This window comes from Budorcas taxicolor, chromosome 9 (genome assembly GCF_023091745.1).
Source record: "Budorcas taxicolor isolate Tak-1 chromosome 9, Takin1.1, whole genome shotgun sequence".
Lineage (NCBI taxonomy): Eukaryota > Metazoa > Chordata > Mammalia > Artiodactyla > Bovidae > Budorcas > Budorcas taxicolor.
Genome location: NC_068918.1, coordinates 79,826,563 through 79,846,811, shown reverse-complemented (window position 1 = coordinate 79,846,811; position 20,249 = coordinate 79,826,563). Strand labels below are relative to the sequence as shown.

The following is a 20,249-nucleotide window of genomic DNA, read 5'->3' as shown; positions in this document are numbered from 1 at the left end:
CAAGCAATGTCCATGCCCACGTCCTTTTTTAACAAGGCTCTTTTAGTATTTCTGTAACTAGCCTCCCTTCCCTGACCTTCTTCATGTCAAGTTCCACTCTATTGCAAATTTACCCTGGTAAATTCTGTACACTGGTCATTTTAATAATTATACAACACTTAAGAAAGAATAGTATTGGATATGGAGGGAAAATCAATTATCTGAGAACTTCAGAAAGAACCGCAGCTCAGTTTCATGTCTCTGATGGTAATAGGGGGTGTCTGCTTCCTTTTAGAAAATATTCCTTAAGACACCATAAATGGAGGTCATACATGAATAGAGCATCTTCTGTGAACCAAGAGTTCAAAAATACTGTTTTTAAAAAATTAACATTGTAAGATAGGTATCATTCCCATCTTAAATACAAGGAAATAAAGACAGAAAGGTATATAATTTGCCTAATGTCATACAGCTTGGTGGAGCCAAATTGAGAACCCAGATGTGAGTCATTAAGCAGCCTATACATGATAATTCTACCACAGAATTTTCTCCTAAGAACTATTCTAAAGATACATCTGTGTTTTCCTCTTTCTTTCCCCAATGCCAATAATTATATAACTAATAATTATGTTTTTATCCGTTTCATCCTTTCATTCATTTATGTAGTCTAAACTGTTTCTAAGTCTTCCTTTGAGTTAGTGGAAAGTAAGCACTTCTCCCCTCTACTCTCTAGTGCAAGAGAGCTTATGTAAAAGCAAAAGATTTTACTCTCCTCTTCTCCCACAGTCATAGAAATAGTGATTTTTTTCAGCTAGGCAAATGGCTACAGAGTAAAGACTAGTTTCCAGCCTCCCTTGCAGCTAGGTTTAACCATCAGAACACATTCTAGCTGTGGGAGGTAAACACAAGTTCATGTAGAAAACTCTGGGAGCCTCCTTTAAAAGATAGCTCCTGCATGCTCTTTCGCATTTCTCTTCTTCATTCCTTTCTTTTTTTAAACTTCTGCCTGGTCCTAGGTACTTCTGTGAACCATGGTCATAAGGACCACCCTAGGGATGGGAAATTGCTAACTGAAAAGAGCCTAGGTCCTTGGAAACTTTACAGAGCAGAGATGTCACATTCACCCTAAGCTGCTACCTCCAGAAATGTATGTTAGAAAAAAAATACCAAAAGCAAAAAGCAAAACAACAACAAAACTACTTCTAATTGCTTGAGTCTGCAACTTTGGGCCTCTATTACTCATAGTTAAACATAACCCTGGATGATACATTTACTTTCCCTTCAGGCTTGAAATCAAGACTCAGCTTCTGAACACATATTTGTATGTTTCCTATCCACATTGGCAAATATAGTAGAAGTACATTATTTTTCAAGATTTAAGTTTCTCAGAATTTCCTTCTCACAACACCCACAATATTCCCTACCTTTCTCTGTAAATTGTGGGCAATCGTCTTGTTTTCAATGACTGCATTGCTCTCGAGGCGGACCAGCTGCTCTGTGCGAGCTAAAACTACATCCAGACGCATGTCAAAGCCAAGTTCAGCAGCCATCTGGTCCAACTTCATTTTCTCTGAAAGCTGATCCAGAAATTTAAGATACTAAACTCGAGAACAAAAATAAAAATGGGACACAAAAGTAGAGTTAATAAGCCATCTCACAGAATCTCTCTCTTTCTCCCAAGCTTACAGGTAGTTCTTATTAAACCCAGTACAGAGCCCAGCTGCTGACTCCAGTGCTTGGTGATGAATTCTTGAACCACCCTGCAAGCTCCATACTCTGTTTCTTGTCCAGATTTTCCGGACTCTTCTGGTCAGTGGCCTTGATGTTTAGTCTAACATTACACACTCTTCTTAACCCTGTGTTGTTGTTTAGTTGCTAAGTCATGTCTGACTCTTTCGTGACCCCATGGACTATAGCCCCCCAGACTCCTCTGTCCATGGGATTTCCTAGGCAGTAACACTGGAATGGGTTGCCATTTCCTCCCCCCAACTCAGGGGATCTTCCCAACTCAGGGATCAAACCAGGTCTCTTGCACTGGCAGACAGAAAATTTGCACTGAGCCACCTGGGAAGCTCTGCCATCTGACAAATGAGGCATGTCCCTGACTACACCCACATCTCTCTGCTTTGGCTACATGCTGCTGCTACCATGACCCTCCCAGCCCCTGGAATCTACTGGCTAATCCAGCCCCTGCAGACCAATCATCTATATAACTTCCATGGCAATTTTGTCCACCTAAGTGAGCCCTGGCCTCCACGGTGGAAACTGACCACTTAGCCAACCACTGTACTCTTCCTGGGTTCTAGTTCTGCAAATCACGCTAAACCCAGAGCTCTCTGTACAAACAAACATGGACAATGGTTTTGTTTAAAATTCTTTAGAAAATGTCTTTTAAAGTTTTTAAGTATCAAGGATAAATGAACAACTTTTTTTTTTAAGTCTTTATTGAATTTGTTACAGTATTGCTTCTGTTTTGTGTTTTGGTTTTTTGGCTGGGAGGCATGTGGAATGTTAGCGCCCAGGAATCGAACTCATACCCCCTGCATTGAAGGCAAACTCTTAACTACTGGACCACCAGGGAAGTCCCAACATTCGTTTAGGAGGTAAAAGTCACAAAACTAGCGTAGGATCCTCCTCCACTTGATCTCTGGGGCTCATCTGGTCACATCAGACATGAAATGCTTACGGAGTTCTTGACAGATGAATAAATCAACCAATGGGCTTTCTATAACATAATTTCATGATTTGGGTTCTATCTTTGAAATTTCTTCTCATTGCAATAGTTCTTCATCCAACAGGCATTTTTAGGCAATTATATGTTGAAACAAGTATCATTTTCTGATGACTGAAGCATGCCAGCTTAAAGCCCCAAACTACCTATATTTCAGTCATCAGGATGAAAGTATTTGTAAGTGTATATTCTCCAATGTTGTTGAAAAGCATACATAAAACGTCATCTTTCCTATGTAAGTCACAGTCATCACAGTCGTATTGTGTGACAAAACCACAGGCTGTTTCTGTCTCTGCATCATCAGTTTGTCCCTTCTTAATGCTCTGTCAGCCCCCCACCCCACTGCCAGAATGGACTATTTCATTTCTAATCTATGCAAATGAAAGTGAAATAACTGCTATTGTTTGTATTTTAAATAAAATAGAGTTGGTAACTTTTCTGGGAAGGTATAAAAGCTTCATTTTCTATTTCTATTGCCCCATCCACCCAGCATGCAAAGATCTACATCAGGTCAAAGGGGATTAAGAAAAGAGGGAGCCAAGACCCCAAAGAGGAAGAGCCTTTTCAAGAATCTTGGCCAAGCCTCAGAAAGTTAAAGTGGCTGAAAGGATTCCTGTACATTTTGTTCATTTGAATCACAATGAATCACAACTTAGCATGAATATATCCTATCCTGTGTGAATTTCAATCACCTGTATTTAAATTTAATCTCTGTATACCTTTGCTTTTCAATCTGACATGCCTAGAAAAAGCAATAGAATTCCAAAAACAAAAAATCTACTTCTGCTTCATTTACTATGCTAAAGCCTTTGGCTGTGTGAATCACAACAAACTGTGGAAAATTCTTAAGTAGATGGGAAACCAGATCACTTTACCTGTCTCCTGAGAAACCTGCATTCAGGACAAGAAGCAATAGTTGGAACAGGACATGGAACAATGGACTGGTTCCAAACTGGGAAGGAGTATGTCAAAGCTGCATATTGTCACCTAGTTTAGTGAACTTCTATGCAGAGTACATCATTCAAAATACTGGGCTGGATGAAGCACAAGCTGGAATCAAGATTTCTGGGAGAAATAACAACCTCATATATGCAGGTCATACCACCCAAATGGAAGAAAGCAAAGAGGAACTAAAGAGTCTCTTGATGAGGGTGAAAGAAGAGAGAAAGAAAGCTGACTTAAAACTCAACATTCAAAAAACTAAGATTATGGCATCCAGTCCCATCACTTAATGGCAAATAGATGGGGAAAAGTGGAGATAAGGGACAGATTTTATTTTCTTGGGCTCCAAAATCACTGCAGATGGTGACCGCAGCCATGAAATTAGAAGACATTTACTCCTTGGAAGTAAAGCTATGGCAAACTTAGACAGTGTATTAAAAAGCAGAGATATCACTTTGCTGACAAAAGTCCATAAACTCAAAGCTATGGTTTTTCCAGTAGTCATGTATGGATGTGACAGTTGGTCCATAAAGAAGGCTAAGTGTCAAAAAATTGATGCTTTAGAGTTGTTCTGGAGAAGACTCTTGAGAGTTCCTTGAACAGCAAGGAGATCAAACCAGTCAATCCTAAAGGAAATCAACCCTGAATATTCACTGGAAGGACTGATGCTGAAGCTGAACTTCCAATACTTTGGTCACCTGATGTGAAGAGCCAACTCACTGGAAAAGACTCTGATGCTGGGAAAGACTGAGGGCAGGAGGAGAAGGGGGTGACAGAGGATAAGAAGGTTGGATGGTATCACCAGCTCAAACAACAAGAGCTTGAGCAAACTTTGGGACGTAGTGAAGGACAGGGAAGCCTGGCATGCTGCAGTCCATGGGGCCACAAAGAGTGGGACACGACTTAGGAACTGAACAACAACATGCCTACTATTCTTATTGGGCACTAAGGATACTACTACTAGTTTATAGGCAGTTATCTATGGAAGATTCACCATGGGCAGAATCAGTTTACATAACTTACTTTCATAACTAAGAGCTATTTTGATATGAAAGTGTGAAAGTGTTAGTTGCTCAGTCATGTTCAACTCTTTGCGATCCCATGGAGCCCGCCAGGCTCTTCTGTCCATGGGATTTCCCAGGCAAGAATGCTGGAGTGAGTAGCTATTCCCTTCTCTAGGGGATCTTCCTGGCCCTAGGCCTCCTGTATTGCAGGCAGATTCTTTACCTATGAGCCACCAGGAAAGCCTATATTTTGATATAACCTCTATTCAAATTAGTGTCTTCATAATGAAGGATGGAAGACATATTGATCTACCTAAAAGTCTTGCCTTTGATGTGCTTCTTCTATTACTTAAATAATATTTATTGATTCTTGCTCTAAGTCCTAGAAAAACTCCAGAAAAAAGATTTTCCCGGGCCTCAAGAAATTCAGAGTGGGTTGGAAAAGTCAAGTTAAAACATGGATACAGAAAGGGTGGTGAGTGCATGACAGAACCAGGTACATGTTGCACAAAGAACCAGGCCTCTAAGGAAAGGTTTCTGGAACTGGATCTGAAGGGACGGCTAATGGGACAGTGGGGCAATTATTTCCAGGAGAAGAAGATGAGGAGAACACTTCTCAGAGAGACCAGCAATGTGCAATCTGGGTTGCCAAGGGGGCCTTCATATTTTAGACCACAGGACAAATTTGAATGTGGACGTGTTTGGACTCTGACCATTCATTGCACCCTACCAGTACCCCGATGGTCCCTCGAGGCTTCTGACTTTGCAACCACTGGCCTGAGAGATTGCAGGTGAGAGAAGAGCCTGGACTGATGAACTGGCCAGGTCACAGCCATATAAAGAAGGAATCAAGACCTAATCCTGAGGGAGGCCCATACAGAGCCCTTGACCAGATGGAGGAAGATAAGATTGGACACGCATTTTATTAAGACCATGCTGGGAGTGGTGGGGCGATCAGTGAGAAGGTTGTTTCCACAGTCCATGCAGATGATCGTAATGCTGCAAAGTAAAGCACTGCTTCTAAATTAGAGATGAGGAGGGGATATCTGAGATCTATTGTGGATATAATGTTTTAGGATTAACAGTGCTTAGGAATCGACTGAAAAGAGGGAGGCCTTCAGGATGACCCTCAGGATTCTGGCTTGAGCAACTGGAGGCAGATTACATCATCACTGAGAAGGAGAGGGACAAATTTGAGAAGGGAGAATCATTTTTCTTTTGAATATTTAGTGCAAGGTATTGGTGGAACCCATGGGTGTAGATGTCCGGCAATCAGATTCCTTCCAATTTAACACATTAGGCTCAGGTGCAGGATTTCCTATCAAGCTCAAAATGTCAACCAACACACCTTTTTGAGACATCTGTTTGAGAAATTCCTTTCACTGCTTGATCCCAACCCTTATTATCTTCTCATCAAAACTATTCTAAGAATAGTTTTATTCCAGAACCCAAAGGGCTCCTCCTTTTAGCCTCTAGACTCTCAGAGCCACCCTGCCTTCGGAGAAACCTTTCTTTTAGTCAAGACCCATCTATGGCTTTCCATCACCCACGGGATAACGCCTCGCAAGATCAGCCTGCCCTGGCACACTGAGCACCATGGTCCAGTCTCCCTGCCACCCTCCAGTTCTTCATCATTCCTGCCATCCCCCAGCCCCAAATTCCTTCCCCACCTCTTCTACCTAACAAGCTCCTACTCATTTTTTCTGGCCGCTCTCCAGTGTTATCTCCCAGGTGAATGTGGCTCATTTCCTCACACAATGAGATAGGAAAGAAGTAATTACTCCTTTATCTGAATTCCTGTTGAACTGTGTACTTTTCTCATAGCACTAACTGGACTGTGTCCTGATTTGCCCATCTCATCTATGACACTGGGATCCCCCCAGCATCTTTACATATCCAACCCTCAGTACAGGCAGGAAGCTTCCTCCATTTTTTTTGTTTGTTTGTTTGTTTTTTTAAGTGCAGAGAATGAATGCATGAGTGTCCAGAGTACAGATTTTTCAACTGAAGAGTATTTTTCGTGCCAAATTCTACGCCTATGAGTGCATGCTAAGTTGTTTCAGTCGTGTCTGACTCTTTGTGACCCTATGGACTATACCCCACCAGGCTCCTCTGTCCATGTGATGCTCCAGGTAAGAATACTGGAGTGGGTTGCCATGCCCTCCTCCAGGGGATCTTCCTGATGCAGGGATTGAACATGCATCTCTTTCAACTCCTGCATTGCAGGCAGATTCTTTACCACTGAGCCACTGGTGAAGCCCCCTGCGCCTATGCATGAACCCGTTTATCCCTATAGATGCCCGTGATAAGGTACAAACATGTATCTTGCCATTCTGTTCAACAAAACCTTTCTTTGATCCTGCTTTTCATAGCTTCATGCCCGTTTTCTCTTTGGTCACCAGACTTCATTGTCATCTAAGTCCCTAGCTTCTCCCATAGTAGTCTCCCCTCGTCCTAATGCAAACTGACTTCTGTTCTCCACCACTCTGCTGAAATTTTTGCTCAGACATCACCGGTGGTCTTCTTAGGGTTAAATCCTAAGCATAGATGCCTTCTCTTCTTACTCTACTTTCCTTATATCCCTCTGGGTTATCACCCCTATCATTTCTGAGTCTCTCCTGAGTCTGCAATCTCAGCTGCCCTGTAACATGATCTTTCTAAAACACTGTGATGTTCAAAAATTGCTTATTGCACTTCAGAGTCTGCAGAAAAAAGAGAGCTCAGTCTTCACAACCCAAGCCATTCCAATCTGCTCTCCCACCACAGCCCCACCAAGAAAAGTCAGGTTCCAGCCATATGGGAATAGCCACTCTGTGCCCTGTGAAGATACTTGAAACCTTCCAGACTTTTGTTCACTATTTCCCCTCTTTCTCTTCTTTCTTTGTACTAACATCCAATTTATCCTTCAGAGATGAACTTAATTGTCTCCTTCCCTGTAAAATCCCCACTTTATCCAGAATTTATCATTCCCTTCACTGGGCTCCTAAAGCACTCTATTGGTCAATATATCTATTATAATAATACTTACAGCCTTATAGTACAGTACAGCACATTATTTGAACATCTGTCTCCTCTATTGAATTATGAGCTTTTACAATCAAGAACTGTGTGTTAGGACTTTTCTGGCAATCCAGTGGTTAAAACTGTGCTCCCAATGCAAGAGGCACAGGTTCGATCCCTGGTTAGGGAAGATCTCACATGCCCCACGGAAAAGTTAAGGAAAAAAGAACTGTGTGTTATTCATACCTTACCCCCAAACCATCAGAGTTTCATATATAATAGATATTCAATAAATACCTGTTGAATTTAAGTGAATTAATTTGGATCAAGGAAGCTCCAAAAATAGGAAGAAACCCCAAAACAATATCCATTGTTCCCTGAAATTTACTCATGACTCAGAAGTTCACCAAGATACCAAAGTACTGTAAAATTCAAAATATTTACATAAAATCTTATATTGCAACAGATGTTTCCACCCATGAGCCAGCCCTCATGTTATTACTTTTTGCTTCTCGAAATTCAAATCATCTCGCAGAACACCTCCAGAGACCAGCTCTTCCTCCAGGTGTGTCAGCTGGCCCTGAAGAGTCTCCAACTTGTTTTCTGCTTTCTGGGCTCTCTGCAGGGCTTTCTGGTGAAACTGGGACTCTTTTCCCAACTGTTCAACAAGCTTAGATATTTGGGCTTCAAGCTGGGAGACCATCTGGAAACAAAGACACAGAACAAGGATAAGCCTTGTTTCAGATGCAACAAAGTGTTAAAATCTAGTGCTCAACCCCAAAGATACAACTATTTATAACTCCAACGTTCAGATTCTTTGTAACAATTAAATTTTAAAAATAGGTAACTGATAGCTGTATTTGCCTCTGCTTGAAATAAATCTACATTCATTATCTAACGAAACATTTTTGATTGGTATTTTTAATTTTTACATCATTCCTTAAGCAAGCGAGGGAAAACCTTTACTTACCCCTAAAGCTACCTTGGCCACATGGCATATAGGATCTTAGTTCCCTGACCAGGAAGCAAATCCATACCCTTTGCACTGGAAGCTTGAAATCTTAACCACTGGACTGCCATGCAAGTCCCATTATTAATTTAGGAGTTTCAAAGTTCAGTTGGAAAGAGAGAAAAGCAAATATCGTATATTAACACATATATGTAGAATCTAGAAAAATGGTACAGGTGAACCAATCTGCAGGGCAGGAATAGAGCCGGAAACGTATAGAATGGACTTGTGGTCACATTAGGGGAAGGAGAGGGTGGGACAAGTTGGGAGATTAGGATTGACATACATTACCACGTCTAAAATAGACAGCAGCTAGTGGGAAGCTGCTGTCCAGCACAGGGGGCTCAACTCTGTGCTTTTTGATGACCTATTAACAAATGGGTGGGATGAGAGTGGTTCAAGAGCAAGGGGATATATGCACACATATAGCTGCTTCACTTCACTGTACAGCAAAACTAACACAACAATGCAATGCAGTGATACTCCAAGAAAAAAGAAAAAAGCTTAACCGGAAAAAAGAATTCAGACATAAAGTACTCTGAAAAACTCTAACCATTTTCTAGAGAAACTCTTCTGCCACATATAGCACATTCAGATTACACAGGAAGTTAACTTTGATAGATAACCTTGGGCTGTAATTGGAAATTGAAGTGCAGAAACATACTTCTCCAAGCTTTATTTAGAACTTTGTATTGAGTATTGGCTGCTCATGCACTAAACTGCAGTGGTACTGCGTCCGTGATGCACAGTTAAGGAGCAATGTCTTTGTGTTAGCATTCGAAAGATCAAAATCCCTTTAATACAGTGAGTCAGAATAGAGTCAACACCAGAGCAGAAGGAGGCGGGGGGATTTAACTACCACCTCCTCTTTCAGAGCATAAAGTCACTGTTTCTCCATTAAAGGACCCCAAACTCCCCCCAGCCGCTACCTTACCCCATGCTTGCTTCCTTCCTTCCTTCCTTCCAAACAGGAGTTTTTCTTCTTTTCCTGACCTTCCCTTAAACCAAGAATTTAAATTTACCAAACACCTCAGGTACACTTAGAGAATACTCAAACTGATTCCACCAAACCCCATTTTCAGAAAATGTTGAATTCAATTAAAAAAAAATAAGTTTAAGGTCATAAGTTTATTTGGTCTTGATGGTTTCTTTTTTTTAAATTCCCATCCACCTATCTGCAAACAATCAAACCTAAAGACAAGAAGATATTCAAGCTGTGTTCAAATATTTGTAATTATTTATTTTAATTGGAGGCTAATTACTTTACAATATTGTGTTTAAATAGTTTAAAAGGCTATTATACAGAAGAACAATGGGATTTGTTCTGAGTTGCTTTCAGAGTTCAAGTTGAGGACAAACAGGTATATATCAAAGACTTCTATTTCTATGTAAAGAATTTTCCTGTCACCATAATTTCAAAGTAATACATACTCATTGTAAAAGATGCATTACAGACAAAAACAAATATGTAAATAAGCAAAAACCTAATTCCTATGATCTCACCACCCAGAGGAAACAACTATTACTCTTTTAAAATAATGTATTTGTATGTATTGCTAAAATATAGTTGAGACATCATATAGCAGTTTGGAGGTTTTGTGTTTACCTCATACTTTAAGCATCTTCTCATGTCAGGTAGTGAAGTGCCAGTCCCTGGAGATGGCTAGGATTTGGCCAACATTTTGTTAAGAATATTATGGGGTGGACTGAAGTGCTACAGTCAGGAAGGTTAAATTACTTGAGCTCTAATTTTGTGCTTCTAAGACTTTCAAGTTCCCATGTCTATAATTCAATTAATGCTATGCTCCTGAAGGTGCTTGAAATCAGATATTTGATGGCAAGCTGCTTAGTACCATATCCAAAGAATTACATTTCTGAAGGAAATTTCTACTTTCATTATACACTATGAGGCTCTCAGAACCCCCCTTTCATATTTTCTACACTTTGTTGTTGTTGTTCAGGCACTAAGTCATGTCTGACTCTTTGCGACACCATGGGCTACAGTACACCAGGCTCCTCTGTCCTCTGCTATCTCCCAGAGTTTGCTCAAACTCATGTCCATTGAGTTGGTGATGCCATATAACCATCTCATTCTCTGCTGCCCACTTCACCTTTTGCCTTCAATCTTTCCCAGCATCAGGATCTTTTCCAATGAGTTGGCTCTTCGTATCAGGTGGCCAAAATATTGGAGCTTCAGCATCAGTCCTTCCAATGAATATGCCCTTAGTACTTACTAATAGCAGATCTGATCTTAACAGAAAAAATGCATCAAGTACAATACACAAAGTAACCTCCAAAACTCTAATGATGGTACGTTGAACAAGAGATGACACATGTTTCTGTGCGACTGAAAATGTGGTTTCATATTGGACTCTAAGTCGAAAGTAAGTCTTTCTACCCGAAGATTCTTTGACACTTCCATCCCATAGTTGACCTGGCAAAGAGAAGGAGGCCAAAGGGCAAACAAATGCAGAAAATCTCAGTTGGAAAGATGGGAAACTGTGTGATCGCTTAGCCACATTCAGCATGCTGCACACCTTACCAGAGGAGAGCCAAGTCTTCCATAGACATCAGTCAAGACAACAAGCGAGTGCAATAACTGGCTCAGGGAGCGATAATGACCCTGAAGGAAGAGGCAGACACCTGATCTAGAACTTGGGAGTTAGACAGTCCTGATTTCAAGTCCTCACCCTTCCCCTGACCAGTGTGTTAACTGAAGCAAGAAATGAACCTCACTGAAGCTCAGACTTTGTTCTTATGAGAAAATGAGCTAAATTAATGACCATTTGATTAGCACAGTATCTCATTCCCAGTTGAAGTTCAGCACACTGCACCCACTTGTATCATCAGCATTACTCCTCCAGGATGTGGGCTCATCCAATACTGTTCTTGTGTCATACGGAGTTTGAGAAGTTTTTCAGGGATTGTCCTCTATCACGTTTCTCCAGGGCTTCCCAGGTGGTTCAGTGGATAAAGAATCCACCTGCAGTACGGGAGACGCAGGTTCGATCCCTGAGTTGGGAAGATTCCCTGAAGGAGAGCATGGCAACCCACCCCAGTATTCTTGCCTGGAAAATCCCACAGAGGAGTGTGGTGGGCTACAGTCCATAGGGTCGCAAAGTGTCAGACACGACTGAAGCAACTGAGCACGCATGCACATATTTCCCAAACTGTTTTCAGATCATAGAAGCTGTTTTTCAACTAGAAATCTTTCTGAGAAAGACAAATAAGGAACAAATGTGTTGAATCGGAGGTGAGAGGGTCCCTCTTACATCTTTATCCTGTGTGGACCTGACAGTGATCCATGGAAATTATAGATTCAGCAGAGTATGACTTTTATAAACACCAGTGTGGCTGACCTGGGCAGAATCTCCCCAGCTGTCCTGCCAAGATTCTGGTGTCCAGAGAGGAGCAAACAGCTGTGAACTTCCCAATATTCTATGCACCATAGAACTTAGCTTCGTATGCTTACCTAGATCTCCATGCATATGACACCACCAGGTCTTTTTAAAGTTAAATTTACATATTTTAATTCAAATAAATTAATATTCCAATCTGACTCAGTTCTTGGAAACATCAAATGCCAGTGACCAGGTGAATGTTTCCCATCAAAACTGCAAAATTGTGTTGTGCTTTTCACACCGACAAATCTAAAGAATCAGTAAGACTTTTTTCCTTTTTTTTTTTTCCTTCTCCTTTTTCTTAGTATAATCTGTTAACACATCCCTGATACTCTGTGGCACAAAACGTGCTAGGAATTTCAACACTAGAGATGTGGGACTTCCCTGGTGGTCCAGAAGCTAAGACTCTGAGCTCCCAATGCAGGGGACCCAGGTTCCATCCCTGGTCAGGGAACTAGATCCCACATGCTGCAACTAAAGATGCCTCGTGCAGCAACTAAGACCCAGCACAGCATATAAATGTTTTAAAAAGTGTTGCCTACTGATGTTGTTCTGATTAAACTCTTAATTTCTATTTCTGTAAAAAACAAACCACTAGAGATGCCTGGAATGGGCAGGGAAGGAGGGTGGCTTGTACTAAAGAATACATATCAGTGGACATGAGTTTGAGCAAGCTCTGGGAGATGATGGACAAGGAAGCCTGGCGTGCTGCAGTTCATGGGGTTGCAAAGAGTCGGATGCGACTGAATGACTGAGCGACTGAACAACAACATTGCAATTTTAAAAAACAAAAACAGGCACTGAAATAAACTATAATACTCCGAAACCAAGCAGCCTGGATTTTGGAAGTGAAATCATAATGCCCTAAGAGAACTAATTTACTTTCCAAGGACAAGGAGTTGTTGATTTCACCTGAGAGGCACTTCTGCCCTAAGATTAAATCCAATGGAAGCACAAGAGCTCTAAGCTGAAGAAAAAGCCACTTGGGTCACTTAAGGGCCAGTGCCTTCTGGACAGAAACAACTCTTCTCTGATTATTCAAGCTAGATTTTCACTTAAGAAATATATAAAATAAGCTACCAGGAACCAATCAAATTATCCTTCCTTCTTGTCATATGTATGGCCAACACTATTGACTGGGCTGACCCTACACCACAATGTGTATGTCAAATTCTGTTATGGTTTGAATTGGGTCCCCCCAAAAGAGTCGTGTTGAAGTCCCCTGGTGCTTCAGAATGTGACCTTATTAGAATCTTTACAGAGCTAAGTTAAAATGAGGTCAGGAGGGTGGGTCCTAATCCAATATGACCGGTGTCCTTATTAAAAGGGGAATTTTGGACAAAGAGACACACGCAAGTGGAGGGAAAATTATATGAAGACACAGAATGTGATCCATAAACCAAAGAGTGTCTGAGGCTATCAGAAGCTAGGTGATAGGTTTGAAACAGATTTTCCCTCTAGGCACTCAGAAGACACCGATCCTACCAACACCTTGACTTTGGACTTCAAGCCTCCAGAGTTGCGAGACAACAAATTTCTGTAGTCTAAGCCACTTAGGTAGTGGTACTTTGTCATGGTCACTCTAGGAAATTAATACACTTCGGAGCCTGGGACAGCTGAGACCTCTGTCCTTGGACTTGCCCAGATGCCCCTGGAGCCAGGAGTGACTATGTAACATAATACTGGATGATGAAATGTCAGTGCAAGTGTACCTGAAGCTTCTGGGTAAATGTGCGGTTTAGAATATTGGAGGATTAAGAACAGAGCAGAGTTAAAAGATCAGAAAGGGGGAGTAGGGGATTTGTAAAAATATCTCAGGTTGTTTATGGTATCACACTGAGTCCCCAGGGCTCTCACGCTGGACTGAAAAAACTCCACTGGAGGAAATATAGCCTTGTATGTGCTCTAAAGTTGAACAGAAGAGCTGTCTAGAAAAATGTTTGTGAGTCTGTACTAATTTGTTTGCAATTAAGGAGGCAACATGGGAATCACTCATGGTCAATTCTCAGCCAGATAATTAGCCAGCTAGGAAATATCTAAAAGTTCAAAACAAACAAACAAATGCTTACCTCAATACTTTGAAATCTGAAAATATCACAGTTTCCTGTCATTGTGCAAGAAATCATTATTTCAAAAACACCTGTTACAAGTGTGCTGAAATTTCAAGGCTACATAAACTGAAATACTCATTTAGAATTCCTGGGAACTCCACATTAGAACATTCCTCTAAGAGAGAGGTTTTCAACTAGGGGCAGTTTCATTTCCCAGGGTCATTTGGCAATATCCAGAGACACCACGGGGCTTCCCTGGTGGCTCAGACGATAAAGAATTTGCCTGCAAAGCAGGAGATCTAGGTTTGATCCCTGGGTCGGGAAGACCCCCTGGAGAAGGGAATGGCAACCCACTCCAGTGTTCTTGCCTGGAGAATCCCATGGACAGATGAGCCTAGTGGGCTACAGTCCATGGGGTCGGAAAGAGTAGGACACAACTGAGTCACTAACACTAGAGAAATCACTAGGTCTTCCCAGGTGGCGCTAGTGGTAAAGAAAGTGAAAGCGAAGTCGCTCAGTCGTGTCCGACTCTTTGCGACCCCATGGACTGTAACCTATCAGGCTCCTCTGACCATGGGATTTTCCAGGCACGAGTACTGGAGAGGATTGCCATTTCCTTCTCCAGCGGATCTTCCTGATCCAGGGATCGAACCCAGGTCTCCCACATTATAGACAGACGCTTTACTGTCTGAGCCACCAGGGAAGCCACCTGCTAATAAGAGACTCGGATTTGACCCCTGAGCTGGGAAGATCCCCTGGAGGAGGGCATGGCAACCCACTCCAACATTCTCATCAGGAGAATCCCATGGACAGAGGAACCTGGTGAGCTACAGTGCATAGGACTGCAGAGTTGGATACAACTGAAGTGACAGCGCACATGCACAGAGACACCACTGGTGGTCACCAATTTGGGAGTATCTAGTGAGTAGAAGCTGGAGATGTTGCTAAACATCCTACAATGCACAGAACCGCTTTTACAACAAAGGATAATTCCAGCCCCAAATGTCAACAGCTGAGAAATCCTGCTCTTAAGTATAGTAAAGTACTTAAAAAGAAAATTAGGTTTTGCTATAACCAGAAGAGCATGGAACAAGTAGAAACCACTTACTGAAAAACATTTGGGTGGTGTCCTGAGTTCTACTCAGAATTGCAAATCCAGGAGAGTGAAAATGAATAGCAAAGAGGTAAACAAGAAAAGCAATGTTCAGTGAGTCGGAGTCACGGTGAAGGGGAGGATTTGCCAGGCCCAGGGCACATGGGTGTTACTTAGCTGGGGACTGTGTGTTTATCCCTGACAGCTGGCAGGGGATGCACCCTCCGCAGCAGATTCATCAATCTGTAAAGCTCCCATTCTTCAGAAACAGTTCTAAGACAATGTATGAAATCCGTTTTCTCCTGATTTTACTTGAAGATGAGTCACACAAGCTGCCAGCTACAGGCTTGATTTCAGGCTTTTAAAGAGTGAGGGCAGCTATTGCAAAAAAAATTACAGGCTAGGAATGGCAGACAAAGGCACTAAAAAGGCTCTGACTCATTCTCATTTTTATGAGGAGAGGGGGAGGGCATAGCCAGCTTAACCAATTTACATCATTTTGTTTTAGAAAATAAACATATACATCATGCTGACAACTTTATGCCATGTTTCACATGCTGGAATTAAAATAGTTTTAGGAAAACATTTGGAAAAACAGAAGAGGGAAGCAATAAAATGTAATGGCAAAGATCCTTTGGCTATTGAAGTACGTCTATTACTATTCAAGGTAACTCACTTAATGAAGCTTTTCTCAGTCCTGTAAATAATTTTCGCCTCCAACCCAGGACCTGTATGTATACTGAATCCTAAGATAGACTGAGTGACCCTCAGAGACCCGCACAGGTTACCTGCGAATTAGCCGCTTAGTCATGACCGACTCTTTGTGACCCCATGGGCTCTAGCCCCCCAGGCTCCTCTGTCCCTCCTCTGTCCATGGGATTCTCCAGGCAAGAATACTGGAGTGGGTTGCCACTTTCTTCTCAAGGGGATCTTCCCGACCCAGGGACTGCAACCTGGTCTCCTGCATTGCAGGAGGATTCTTTACTGTCTGAGTTACCAGGGAAGCCCCACACATGTTATGGGATGAACATTTTCTATCCACAAAGAGAATCCTACACTTGGACAAAGGAGTCACTGGGGCTGCTGCCGGAGCACAAGTGAATTTTGCAGAATTTTCAGAGGGAATTTAAAATGTCTTAGCATTAAAGGAAATTTACAAAGGTAACCCTGAGCTGTGTGTTAGTGTTCAGTCTGAGTTTTTGAGGAATGTTAAAAGATGAAAAAGTTCATTTTCACCTTTTGATCAAAGAATGAACTCAAGAGAAGAAATAGTTCCTAATGGAATTAAAGGATTATATTCATGAATATCATAGAATTTGGATGTTATTTAGTTAAAAACCTCATTAATTAGGACTTTAAAATCTGGATTTAATGACGACTTAAATAGAGTCTGGGCTGAACTTGACATGGCTAAGCAAAGCTTCATGGGAAAGAAGAACTGTTAATAATAGAAATAAGATAACAAAATTAAGCAAGCTTCAGTCATATGTGTGATGTAAACCATTTTTAAATCCACTTGTTAAACAGGTCCTCTAAAAGACTGTTTCAGGTACATTAGGAAAAGAAGAGAAGGAGAGAGTAGGTGAGAGAGGAGGCGGGACCAGGGCAGCAATAGTTAATATTTATCATTGCTATTGTCCAGACAGTGTGTTAAAGACTTCATAATAATTTTTTTTTTAATTTAAGGTTTACAACAAACAATAACCTTAAGAGCCAGATCCGGTTGCAGGCCTAGCAACTCTTATCTGCAATTCCAAAATCCCAAAGGATCTGAAAGCTGACGGGTTTTTTTTTTCCAAAACTCACTGGCTGGCGAAGCTTGACCTGACGGGATCTGGCAACAAACCCTGACCTGAAGTGACTGTGGCTCTTCACAGTCCTGGTGGAGCCCATGAAGCCGAGCTGTTCGTAGCTTTTGCTGCAGAAGATGAACGTGGTTGATTATGGAATGCTAACCGGAACCCACTGAGGAGCAGTGTGTCAAGGTCCTTTCTCCACTACCTTCCTGGGGACTATAGGACCTTTCTAAATGCTGAAAAATTCTGAATTCGAAAACCGCAGCAGAAAAATGGTACAGATGAACCTGTCTGCAGCACAGGAAGAGTGACACAAGTGTAGAAATCGGACAGATGGGCACAGGGTGAGAAGAGGAGGGGGGGATGAACCAAGAGAGTACACTGACATGTATACGCTTTGTTGTTGTTCCGTCGCTAAGTTGTGTCTGACTCTGTGACCCCATGGACTGCAGCACGCCTGTCCTTCACTATCTGCCGGAGTTTGCTCAAACTCATACCCACTGAGTCGGTAGTGCCATCCAGCCATCTCATCCTCTGATGTCCCCTTCTCCTCCTACCCTCGATCTTTCCCAGTATACACACTATCATGTGCAAAATAGATCGCTATCGGAAAGCTGCTGCATAGCACAGGGGGCTCAGCTCAGGGTTCTCTGATGACATAGAGGGGTGGAATGGGGGCGAGGTGGGAAGGAGGTCCAAGAGGGAGGGGATGTATCTATACATACGGCTGATGCACGTAGTTATATAGCAGAAACGAACAAAACACTGTAAAGCGACTACACTCCAATTAAAAAAAGAAAAGAAAACACCCCACAGCAGGCCTCAGGGGTTTCAGATGGGGTGTGGACCCTGGACTGTCCCTCTACAGTAGGCCAGGGGAGAAAAAGAATCTCAGAGGCTGTCCTCTCAGGAACCTCACATCTGAGCAAGTGAGCATGCAGTAGAGACGAGATTCAGCATGGGTAGCTCTGCGTCCAGAACCCACATCATTCACAGTGAGATGTGACTTCAAACATATAATATATAATTGAAAGTAGGATTCTTTACCACTGAGCCACCTGGGAATCCCTGAAAGCAGTACAACCACATTTAAATGCCGCTTTTAACTAACTTGGGCTTCCCTGGTGGCTCAGATGATAAAGAATCTGCCTGCAATGCAGGAGACCCAGCTTTGATCCCTGGGCTAGGAAGGTCCACCGGAGAAGGGAATGGCAATCCACTCCAGTATTCTTGCCTGGAGAATTCCACGGACCGAGAAGCCTGGCGGGCTAGGGTCCACAGTGTTGTAAAGAGTCGGACACGACTGAGCGACTAATGCTTGGGGAAGAAACACTTTGACTAACTCAGACAACTCACTCGCTGAATATGCTAAATGAAGGAGCTGACGGTCCTTAAGAAGCTTGTAAGCCCCCAACCCCCACTCACCTGTTTCCCGCTCTCTTCCTGGCTGCCCATTTCTCGAATCCTCTCCAGAATGGCATCCTCTGAGGGCCTCAGTGTGCCCCAGCTGCCCCTCAGGAGGGCTGCTATCTTCTCCCTAAATGAGGAGAGCTCGGTCTGGGAGGCCGCAGTTGCCTCCAGGCTGGCCTTCAAACTCTTCTCCAGCTCCGAAGAGCTCCTCTTCAAGATGTTCAGCTCCTGCTTTGAGGCATCCCAGACCCGCTGACCAGCAAGCAGCCTTTCTTGGAAGACCTTAACTTCCCTTTCAAGAGCTTCTTTGGCCTCCACGGCACCAAGCAAGTCCTAAAATAATTACGGAAAGTGAAGACCATATCATTAGTAGCCAATGAGGGGAGGCTGTATTTGCTTCTCCTTTATCTTGCTTACTGATGACTTCCAGGAGTTAGGGTTAAATGCTCATTCCATTCTTCATTCTAGGTGCCTCTCTTCATAAAGACATTAAATTATAAAGCTATGTTAGGTGAATTTAAGTGTCTGAAAAAGAGAAGGGATATAAAATCAGGGCTAGAGAACCAGACTGTGGACAGTTTGAGGAAGGAAAAGGTGGGACAAATTGAGTAGCATGGAAACATACACACTATTGTAAAATAGAGAGCCAGGGGGAATGTGCTGTATGACTCAGGGAGCTCAAATCGGGGCCCTGTGACAACCTAGGAAGCTGAGATGGGGTAGAAGGTGGGAGGAAGGCTCAAGAGGGAAGGGGCATATGTATACCTATGGCTGATTCATGTTGATGTATGGCAGAAACCAACACAAGATTGTAAAGCAATTATCCTTCAATTAACAATAAATATATTTTTTTTTAAGTAAGTGGAAAAAAAATCAGGCCTAGGGGTGAAAAAAAAAGGAAACTGACATATAAGACTTTTCTATAGGCACCTCTGGAGAGATTTAATGAAAATAAATCACTGGCTAACATACTAGTAGATTCGATCCATAGGTAGAATAGGTTTATAGGGCTATGTGTTTTCAAGCTTGGTATAGCTGGGAATTGATGTTGAGGAAACAGTCAACTCTCAGAGTCCTAATTAGCCACTAAAAATTATTTGAGTGAAGCTAAATAACAGAGTAGAGTTATCATAAAACATCATTGTATAAAAGAGAGTAAGATCTCTCTTCCAGTATTCATTGACTGTGTATCTCCCTGTCTGATAAAGACAATACTAATACTGGTAGGCCCTGAAGAAAGGAAATAGGAAGGAGTAGTCAATTTTGGGGTGGGAGGATTAAAAATGGAGCAAGAGAACCATGATGAGAAGAATAACTTTAAAGAATATGTATGCTTAGGTTTGTAAAAATAAAGGGCACCAAGAAAGTTACCAGTGTATCTACTTCTATTTACTATATCTAAAATGGTCCAAAGAGGCATCAAAAGGATATCTTTAAAATTCATTGAAAAAAAAAAATTTGTTGACATCAAGTTCCAAATTAAATTAATTCACATCAAAAAAGATTATGGAAATCAGCTCATGAAATGCTTTGCTTTTCTGGCTCCTGGTGACTGTTCCATTTCTCCACTCCCTTTCCAAACCAGTTCTTTTTGCAGCGAAGCCCCATTACTACTGCAAATTAAATAGTATGATGAGTCAAGGACACTTTATAGTAAACACAATACTTTACTACTTTAACAATTTATAATACTTTAATACTTTACAGATTTATTTTCAGATAGTAATAGAATATCTGTTCAACTAGAATAACATTCTAATCTAGCATTAGCATTGGTGACAATAAATTGGAATTTGTTATCATGTATTAACTTAGAAATTGCAATCTAATGTG

General features: G+C 41.8%; 1 protein-coding gene across 1 annotated transcript in view; it reads right to left on the bottom strand.

Moving 5' to 3' along the window:
• CCDC170 (coiled-coil domain containing 170) overlaps positions 1–20,249 on the bottom strand; it is a 91,427-nt gene that overhangs the window by 14,266 nt on the left and 56,912 nt on the right. The window contains exons 6-8 of the mRNA XM_052646065.1: positions 18,432–18,749; positions 8,159–8,359; positions 1,404–1,577 (exon numbers count right to left, since the gene is read on the bottom strand). Of these exons, the coding sequence (XP_052502025.1) occupies positions 1,404–1,577; positions 8,159–8,359; positions 18,432–18,749 (693 nt within the window). The remainder of the gene's footprint in view (positions 1–1,403; positions 1,578–8,158; positions 8,360–18,431; positions 18,750–20,249) is intronic.